Source organism: Anguilla rostrata, chromosome 8 (assembly GCF_018555375.3).
Source record: "Anguilla rostrata isolate EN2019 chromosome 8, ASM1855537v3, whole genome shotgun sequence".
Lineage (NCBI taxonomy): Eukaryota > Metazoa > Chordata > Actinopteri > Anguilliformes > Anguillidae > Anguilla > Anguilla rostrata.
The window spans coordinates 52,215,512-52,225,834 of record NC_057940.1 but is presented as its reverse complement, the minus strand read 5'-3'; the positions used below and the strand labels follow the sequence as shown (position 1 = coordinate 52,225,834).

The following is a 10,323-nucleotide window of genomic DNA, read 5'->3' as shown; positions in this document are numbered from 1 at the left end:
ACTAATAGAGCTGATTCAAAGTGATCCTGACTTTGCGTGAAGTTTGAAGCGCACAATCACGCACAATTATGCGTACCGCGTGCGTTCGTCGATATCAAGAACGAGACTGCGACCTTCAGATCTTCAAACGCGGGGAGAGGAGGGGAAAACCTTTTCCTCCACGGCAGGAAATACTCCGCTGCTTTATCACGGAGGAGGGATTCCAGTCTGCGGCGCGCGGCGAGACGCGGTCGACAGTTTACAAAAAACCAGCGACAGGAGCGAACTCGCGCCGCCGTCCCAAGCTGATCCGACGACGATCAGCCAATCAGCTCGAGCCGGACGGAGGGCCTGAGCAGCGTTGCGGTCATAAGGCGCGGTGTCTCACCCGAGGCCGGGCGGATCATAAACTGCTTTGCAGAACCAATCAGGCGCAAATGCTGTCAGTCGGCCTCTGGCGTGAACCGGGGGGGGGGCTACGCGAGGTTAGCTTCTGGGGCCTCCCGTGCTAATTTATGAATCTAATGAGGGCTGTGTTTGTGAGTGTGCGCGTGTGTGTGTGTGTGTGCAGTATGTGTGTGTGTGCGTGTGCCTGTGTGCGTGCGTGTTTGCGCGTGTATGCGCGCGTGTGCATGTGTGCCTGTGTGTGGATGTGTGTGCCTATGTGCGCTAGTGTGTGTGTGTGTGAGTGCACTTGTGTGTACAAGCGTGTGTGTGTGTGTGGATAGAAGGGCAAATGCGGATCCCAGGAACTTGTTTCCACCACAGTTTGAACTGCAGTTCCTAGTGCAGCGGTCAGGCCAGGGACACGAATTGGAACATATCTACCCCAAAAAAGCAAAAGCAGGGTGCTGATATGATTATCAACCTTGGATATAAGTTTGCTTCCAAGGTTGATAAACAGAAAGGTCTCTGTCTTATGCTCTACACAACAGCTGTGGAACATTCTAGCATGCAGAAAAAGAAGAGTGTGACCTAGTACCGAATCATGAAAGGAAGACAGAAAAGCTGTCTTAGCCGGAGAATTGCAGACATTCTATTTGAGTGTATTCTCTTCGAATGAATAAATATCAACCAAAATTCTGCGTGGTTATTTTTCCACAAAACTAGAGCCTCTGCCCCTAAGTCTATACCCTCATCTTACTGCTCACAGCATTGACTACCTTTTCTCCCAATGCTGACCACTTATCCGGAGCTGTGGCCGATTAGTATCGACATGTTCCGCATAAGAGTATTAGTAAATTATTTTTAAATTACTTTCAGTTTCAGTGATAGCATTTTCTTATTTGTATTTTGGTAATTTACAGTGTCCTTGCGCCCACCGAAGTTCGGCAGTCGTTCTGATTGGCTGCGTCTGCCGCAAAGCTAAAAACGGCACGGTTTTTCTGGAACAAACAGAAGCGCTCAGGAGCTCGCAGTTCTCTATCCTTTATTTACCGATAAAACGTTTGTTCTCACCATCGAAAGTTTTCAAAAAGTTTCTTCGTTTTTTTTAAATAGAAATTTGATTCTCCATGGGAAAAAAGGAAACACAACTTTTAGGAGGTAGAAAAACATCAAGGGTAATCAAAACGGATTGAAACAGTATATCCCTATATTTACCACTCCTACATAGGCACAAACTTTACAGCATACAGAGCAGACTCAGCAGGGTGGTGATCGCATCCACACACACACGCACACACAAATGCGCACACACACACTCGCACGCACGCACGCACGTACGTACACACACACACTTATGAAAAAGAGGACAGAGAGGGGAGACAGGAAAGTGTTAACTCTTGGTGTTAAGTTCTGCAAACAGTAAAGTACATCCACGCACTCAAATACAGCCCCATTCTGTCATCACACCATAGAGTCCAGTCTTATGCCATGGAATACAGCCTCGTTACACAGCCCAGTGGCTTCTGGGACTGGAAGGCCTGTGGGCTAACATACCTGGCCAAAACGTCACCATGGCGATGCCTCACCTCGTTACACAATAGCACCTCTATTGATTGACTAGGCACCTGCAGCCCTCCTGCATTTGGACACTTGGAACAAAAATATATGAATAACATACAGCCTCATACATGGCGATGTATATCCTAGTCAGTCTAACACTGCCACACACAGCCTGTGTGTGTGTGTGTGTGTGCGTGTGTGTGTGTGAGACTGCAGGGCATGAGCTGTCAATCACAGGTGAAGTGTTTTGCCCTGCTCAGACAGCTGTCAATCTTCATGACATTCCTGTAATTGAACAAGGGGGAAGTGCAAGAGACAGAGAGAGATAGAGATAGAGATAGAGAGAGTGAGAGAGCATTCTTATGTCATCCTGGGTTGTATTAAGATGCATAGATGGTGGTTAGTCATGTTCTGGGGGGGTGGGGGGTGAGGGGTTTGTGGGGGGTGATCACATGCTTTTACACACGTTTTTAATCAGAAATGCTTAATTATAAACTTTCAGAAGGAACATTTTAATATGAAAGCAAAACAAGTTATCACTTTAAGATTTAATCAAAAATTTTATTTTCCACTTTTGTTTTGCTAACTTTTTTTCCAAGAATGAAATAGAAGAAAGCAAGTCCATAAAATCACAATGGCGGCTGCTACTCCAGGGTCTTACTGCAGTTTTGCATTATAAAAAGGAGAAGCTTGAGAGAAGATGGATATCTCTGGGGAGGCGTCTCTCTCCCGAGCTATACTTTTAACTCCTCTAGCGAAACCACAAAGAAGTAACGTCAGGCATCTAACTGTTCTCTAGGCCTACATATTTTCTTTTCTAAGACACAAAATGAAAAGATGCATGAAGGGGGAAAAAAAGATACAATTTCTATTCTATACAAGTTATCAGCGCGCGTTAAGTGTCCATTTACAAAATAAATTATACTTTTCACTCAGACATTTCGATTTCGGCAATCCAAAAATATACAAATGCTTATATCCACTGCGACATTTATACTAATCTGGGCCGGTTGAAAAGAGCAGCCAGACATTACTCTTGGTCGTGCGCAGTTCGCGAATCCAGTTTGTTTTAAAAAAAAAACAAAAACAAAACCAGCACGTTACAAAATGACACGAAAAACAGAGACAGAGGCACCGGCAACAGCTTCTCTTTTATAAAAATTTAGAAAAATAACTCGAGTAGCCTACTTACAACGACAAAGAGAAAAAGAGGCCTAGCGCGCCAGCAGAGTCACAAAATGTCCGCCGTTACATCTGGCCTGTTGGTGGACATAAGGCCCAGCTGCTTTCAATACGCCGTCGTTTGGCTCAGCATTTTAATGAACTTGTCCCGGGCAGTCACATCCCATACGGGACAAGGAACAGAACCGCCGGTTAGATGAAGCCATTACGCATGTAAACATTCGGCTTGAGAGAGATGTTTATAGTCAGTGCGGAAATAAACAGCGCTCGGTTTGTCGTTCCTGTTGTTTGTTAATGGGCCCAAGACTCAGGTAAGTGAAACCACACGGAGCTGGGCTTACATTCCGCTTGGCAACGGCACAACTCCCACACGGCTTTCTGCAGCTCGCTCTACGAGCCTCTCGGAGCGGAGCTGTCAGCGCGGTGGAGTTTGTATATGCCGTCGCTTCGGATTCTGTTGACTCTCACGGTAAACTATGCCTCGGACGTGGGGCTACAGCTGGCTCTTCGCGGCGACGCGAGCCGGACCCAGGGGACGAGCTGGTCTGTTCCGCGTTCAGATAAATCACATACCCGTGTAAACAGGGCCCAGCCGCTAAAATTCCATCATAATCGCTCGCGGATGTTTCACAGTGTCCAGAGCCAGGCTGTCTGTGGTGCCAGCCTCACTTCTTCACCTAGAAACATCTGTGGCCTGCTCAACTGCCTGAAGGATATTCTCCACATTTGACAGTCCTCCGCAGCAGAGAACGTCCGTGGTGCTTGGCTGACTCGCCTGTGACTTGCCAACCTGCCAGTTTTTTTACGTGCAGTTACATTAGCCCTGTTTACACATGGAGGCCGCTGTTTTGCTTCTCTAATTTGTCAAAGAAAAATCTGACAGGAGTTTCATACCATGCCCAAAAATGAAGGGATCTGGTAGAAAATAAGCAAAGTTTTCTAATTCCCCAATGGACCATCTCCAGTCCCACACTTTTTCTTGTCAGCAATAGGCTACTTTTGGTGGGTGATCTATTGACGTTTTGCCTGTAAGAGTTGGCAGCAATTATTGTTGCAATAACCCATTTTGGCTCTGAGCATCCTGCAATTTCCCAAAATGGGGGCAGGTCTTGCCTTGAGGAAACCAGTGACCAACATCCCGTTAAAAATATACCTTCCCAGGTTGAGTGAAAAGTCAGGATCAGCGGGTTCTATATACATATATACAACATAAAAAAAGCAAGAGAAACGCACAACAACAACAGAAACAAAAACAAGAAGCACAGTCTGATCTCCTACAAAATATGACAGCACGGCATGTGATCTTAACGCATTACATTTCTCTCGCTTGTTTCTCTTTTCACAGCGACAGGGAAAATGGGTTTTGCAGATTCATCTCCCCATTCCCCAGTCTCGACACCGAGAGGGAGAAAAGAGCATGACACAATGCAAGAGACTAATGAAATCATACAGGAAATGGATAAAACCTTTAAAAAAAACAAAAACAATTTGAAGAGATAAACTCCTCGCTTTGTGCTGACTTGCACTACAGGGATATTTGAATTCCGCAGGAGGTTTTCCCCATTATCTTCAAAACAAGCTGAGATAGCAATGTCAAAGAGCTTGTACCATGTGGACATTGTATTGTATCCTTTGATATCACAACAGTGACTTAAATGACCACAGAGAATATGCGTTAAATAATTAAATTCAATATGGATGCCTACTTTGCAATTGCTTTCTCTAATTGGACATCTGTTAGGTTTGGATTTGGACAAAGCAGAACGTTATACAGTTGATGAACGCATACTGCCCCCTTTGGTGGAAGAGTAAAAATGCATCCAACGTAACAGAAATTCAATACTGTTCTTTGCCAATGCGGGCTTGCAGCCCCGCTGAAAGTGGAATTTTCTATTTTCCTTCAGAAAGACTGGCATTTCACTTTTACAAAGCTGCAGTGACTAACACACTACATCCACAAACACTGAAATGAGACAAAAACCAGATAAAAATATAATAAAACATAGTATCAATATATTCCCATATCCCCCTTTCTAGTTGAGACACAACGACAAACTGACTAAAGAATAAATAAATATCACAGATCAATAAGTTAGATTTTTTTCAAAGAAAGAGAAAATGCCCCCATTTAGGAAAGATACGCATCGCTACCATTCGGACCACATGGGAAATGTGAATTTGGGGACACTGCAAGAGCACAGGCCCGTGCAGTGTCATAGGGTCTCCAAATTTGGGGTAGGGGGGACGGTTGCGGAGGAATGGCATCCATTGGCCTGAAAAGGAGAGGGGGGACACGCCCCCATCTCCTTCCCCACCCCCTATAGTAGGCCACGCCTAAGGTCACATGGAACAGACACACTGGCAAGCTTCAGCAGAACTCCATTTCCCACAAACCCCTCCACAGCACCATGTCCAATTTAAAAATGTATCATCCTGAGAAAAAATAATAATAATTCACCAAAAATCTTTAAAATTCCCATATAAATGGCGACAAGATTATAAAATTCCCTTAAAATGTCTTAGAAAAACCAAGATGGCTGACTCTGGAGCCGCATCCAGTGCTGGCGATCCGCTCGGGGATTTGGCAGTGAGCGGACGAGGAGAGGGGAACTGTGGGAAATCAGGGAGGAGGTGAGTAACCCTCTGCTAGCATCAATCAGTGTGTCCATAGACAGGGTCAGAGGCGAGAGGTCAGATTTGAGGCAGGTTGACCTCTCTGGTTAGCTGCTCGGTGATGGTGAGGGTGGTAGGGGCTCAGTGCGTAAATGCTGGTTTAGAATCGCATCAGGACAGGGGGCGGGGTGGTGTGGGGGGGGGCGGGGCGAGGGGGGGCGGAGGCAGGTCCGGTTCCCCTGATGACTCCCCTGTGCAAAAGCAAAGGGCAGAACTTCAGTCAGATGCTCTGCTGGAGCCACAAACACAGCACAGGCAGAGGCAGGAGCAGAGACAGCACAGGCAGAGTCAGGAGCAGAGACAGCACAGCCAGAACGACACATGCCCCAGTCAGTACTCAGTGACATGATAAACACTGTTCTGGGGTGAGGGGCAGCAGGCTTGGACACACACACACACACACCCACACACACAAACGCATGCGCACACACACACACACACGTGCACCCTCACACCGCAGACCAATCAGGGCCGGTCCTCAGTGTGCAGTACACTCACCCGGAGCGTGTGCTCAGATCACTGTGGGGTGATCTCCGTCTCCTGGTGCACCACCACCCTGGTGACTGACATGTCGGGGTGCTGCTCCTTCGCCTCCTTAATAGCCTGGGCCAGAGCCTGCGGGGCGGAGCGGGGCGGGGACAGTACAATCAAAGACAGAAACGCTTTGCGCAAAGGAGACCCAATCACACACAGTCACACGCGCACGTACGCCATCCGAGGGCCGGTCGGCTGGAAGGTCAAAGGGCACGACCGCCCTGCGACCTCAAAGGGGGCGGGCACAGCGCACGCCCAGGCTGTCACGTGACCGCCCCGGAGAACAGGGGCGGGACAGGGCGGGGCGAGACCCGGGGCAAGCTGCGATTCGGCGGGCGAAGCCTCACCTGGTCGTGGTCGATCTCCGTGTCGCCCGTGATGACGATCCTCTTCTCAATGCGCGTCTCTGAGATCCCTCCCCGCACCGTCTGGAGAGAGAGAACGAGAGCGTCACATGCCAGCGGCATACCCCCGGGAGGGAGAGAGAGAGAGAGAGAGGGGGAGAGAGAGAGAGAGAGAGAGAGAGAGAGAGCGCTCCCACACAAACGTGAAATAAATAAACGACCATCTTCGCCCTTCTCCCCCACGGGTTCCACGCAAAAACAATAAACTAAAACAACAAGCTAAAACAACGAAGACCGAACCAGCTCCTCCGATTTTCCTGTGGCGGTTTGGTTCTCCGTCATGTTCAAAGGAACAAAACTGAAATAAAAACGCAGCTCCAATAAATAAACGCGCTCTCGGTGTGAGCTCCCGGTCTCGGCCCCGAACTGTGGAGAGGAACACACCTGGGCTGATTAGCCAATGTGACCCAGGTGCGTGTGCTCTCTCCACCAGCCGGCTGATGAAGTATGTTGAATTTAACTGAACTAAATGAGAGAATGAGAGAGAGAGGGAGAGAGAGAGAGAGAGGGAGAGAGAGGGGGAGAGAGAAAGACAGATGGAGAGAGAGAGAGAGACAGAGAGGGAGACAGAAAGAGAGAGGGAGAGAGAGAGCAAAAGTTTAAAAAAGAATTTGAAAAAATAACTGAAGGAAAATAGGAGCCTACCCAGGTGATAGCAAATAGATGAATGTACCACAGAGACACACACGAGTTCTGCAGCCGCTAACTCTCTCTCTCCTGTGTGTGGCGGCGTGAGCCCTTTATGACGGACGCTGCGCGACTCTGGCTCTGAGCGGCAGGCCAGGCGGGCGAGCGCTGACCTTGGTGATCTGCGTGGTCGTGGTCGTGCTGACCGTCTCCGAGGTGATGGTCTGGGCGCTCAGCAGCACCCCGGAGTCCCTGTCCGTCAGGCTCTCCAGCGGCTGCGCAGGGGAAACCAGCCGATCACCGATTACACACAATCAATAGCCTACAGCTTACACACACAAGGGAAACGAGCTGATCACCAATAACACACACACACACAATCAATAGCCTACAGCTTACACACACAAGGGAAACGAGCCGATCACCGATAACACACACACACACAATCAATAGCATACAGCTTACACGCACAAGGGAAACGAGCCGATCACCGATAACACACACACAATCAATCAATAGCATACAGCTTACACACACACAATCAATAGCATACAGCTTACACACACACAATCAACAGCATACAGCTTATGCACTGAGCCAATCACCGATAACACACACGCAATCAGACCCGGGTCAAATAGGTATTTGTTTTGGATTCAAATACTTTTCGACGCTTTACTGATCTTGTCTGATGTGTTGGAACCAATGAAATACTCTCAAAAAGTGCAAACCCCGCCTTCTGGTCATATTGGCAGGCCCAATTACACCAGGCAAGATCAACAGAGCACAGAAAAGTATTTGAATCCAAAACAAATATGTATTTGACCCAGGTCTGTGCAGAATTAGATGAATAAGGTTAAAGTACGGAATGCACACATACACTGACACACAGCACACACACAGTCACTGACACACAACCTGCACAGGGAAGCCCTGACAGGCAGTTGGGCGGTGCCGGCCGTACCTGCGCTGCCTCATACGTGATGGTCTTGGTCTCAGTGTGCACGACGGGGACCTCCCGCGTTGGCGTGGAGACGTCACCGCGGACCGCGTTGGTGACGTCAGAGATGGTGATGGTCTGCGTTTTCACCAGCGGGGGCTGCGCACGCACAAACAACGACAGACACACCCACACAAGAGCATACAAATGCACAAACACACACACACACGCATGCAGGCACACCCACACAAGAGCACACAGACACAGACACAGACACACCCACACAAGAGCACACAGACACAGACACAGACACACCCACACAAGAGCACACAAACGCACAAACACACACACGCATGCAGGCACACCCACACAAGAGCATACAGACACGCAAACACACACACACGCATGCAGGCACACCCACACAAGAGCATACAGACACGCAAACACACACACACACGCACACACACAGACAGACACAGACACACCCACACAAGAGCATACAGACACAGACAGACACAGACACACCCACACAAGGGCATACAGACACAGACAGACACAGACACACCCACACAAGAGCATACAGACACGCAAACACACACACACACACACACAGACAGACACAGACACACCCACACAAGAGCATACAGACACAGACACAGACACACCCACACAAGAGCATACAGACACGCAAACACACACACACGCATGCAGGCACACCCACACAAGAGCATACAGACACGCAAACACACACACACACAGCACAAACACACACACACACACACACACACAAAGATCATTAAGATTTGTCCTCCCCCAGCCCAGAGTCACCTGAGACGCCCCCTACAGGCCGGAGGGGACAACACCTTCATTAAAGACAGTTCATTAAACCTCCCATTTCAAACCCCTCCAATTAACCAGCACTCCTCAAATACACAGGCTGTGCAAATCACAGGCATCATTACACGACTCCCCTGGCAACCCAATCCTTCATCTCCATGACCAATACACCCCAGAGTTCATTGCTTAATTTTATTAAAAAATACCAAGTCGCATGCACGTTGTCCTCCAGTACACTTTGCCGAGACACTTCCGAAAATCTTTCCCACTGACACCAACGGCAACGTGAAGAACTGTATCTTATATTTCAGTCACCCAGTGCCCCCTTCCCATGTATATATATATTTTTTTAAAGTGGTACTAGAACAAAAATGAATAATTCAACGTGATTCATGATGTCCATGGATATACAACCATGCCGGCTCGGCGCTTCACTGAAATCTCTAGATCAGCTGCACTAAACATTTCTGGAGGTCAAATCACTGTCTGTCTGAAACATGAACAAAATGTTCTTTCCTGGCACAACTGCTTGTTTTGCATAATTACAAACAGGAATGCAATAAAATCACCCCGCACACACCGGTAACTCGTTTTTTTCCACTCTGCAAGGACCAGCTTTACACATCCCAAACGTACTCCAAAATGTGCAACAAAAAAAAAAATCACAGGAATTCACTTTAAGCAGATTAAACCTTTGCGTTTCCTTTGAGACCAGAATCTGAAAGACGGACATCACTGGGGCACATGCTGTTGTTTTTTTTTTTTCCAGACCTTTTTTTTTGATAGGTCAGCAACGAACAGTTTCATCGCCAAACAAAGACATGCAACCTGGCGAGTTGGAAAAACAGGAGCATCTCACTGCAACGCCTCGTTTTGAAAAATAAATCGATGTCCCTCTCCCCGTTCCGCCCAAACCATTATCAGAGTGTGTTTGGGGGGGGGGGGGGTTAGACCCGGAGGGTGAAACGTCTGCTGTATAACTTTCTGCTAGGAGATCGTCGCGGGACCGCCCTGCATTCGAACGCAGAGATCACACAGAGCGGCGAACGCGAGATGCGACGCGCCGATGAACAGGTGCACAGCGAAGACTTCTCTGAGGGCCGGCGCTGGGACGAAAGCGTTTGAGACAGAGCACGCGACGCAGCGCTCGACAGCAAACAGCGAAGCCCTTGACTTACAGCCCCCTCGCCTTCACAGTGC

The 10,323-nt window shown here is 48.3% G+C and overlaps 1 protein-coding gene across 2 annotated transcripts in view; it reads right to left on the bottom strand.

Annotated features, from left to right (window-relative positions):
- Positions 1–2,466: 2,466 nt before the first annotated feature.
- The window catches only part of LOC135261992 (protein 4.1-like), a 40,119-nt gene continuing 32,262 nt past the window's right edge, over positions 2,467–10,323 (bottom strand). For both annotated transcript variants that reach the window (XM_064348722.1, XM_064348723.1), the window contains 5 exons: positions 8,311–8,445; positions 7,520–7,621; positions 6,663–6,743; positions 6,280–6,396; positions 2,467–5,972 (listed from right to left, as the gene is read on the bottom strand). In XM_064348722.1, the coding sequence (XP_064204792.1) occupies positions 6,298–6,396; positions 6,663–6,743; positions 7,520–7,621; positions 8,311–8,445 (417 nt within the window). In that variant the 3' untranslated portion in view covers positions 2,467–5,972; positions 6,280–6,297. The remainder of the gene's footprint in view (positions 5,973–6,279; positions 6,397–6,662; positions 6,744–7,519; positions 7,622–8,310; positions 8,446–10,323) is intronic.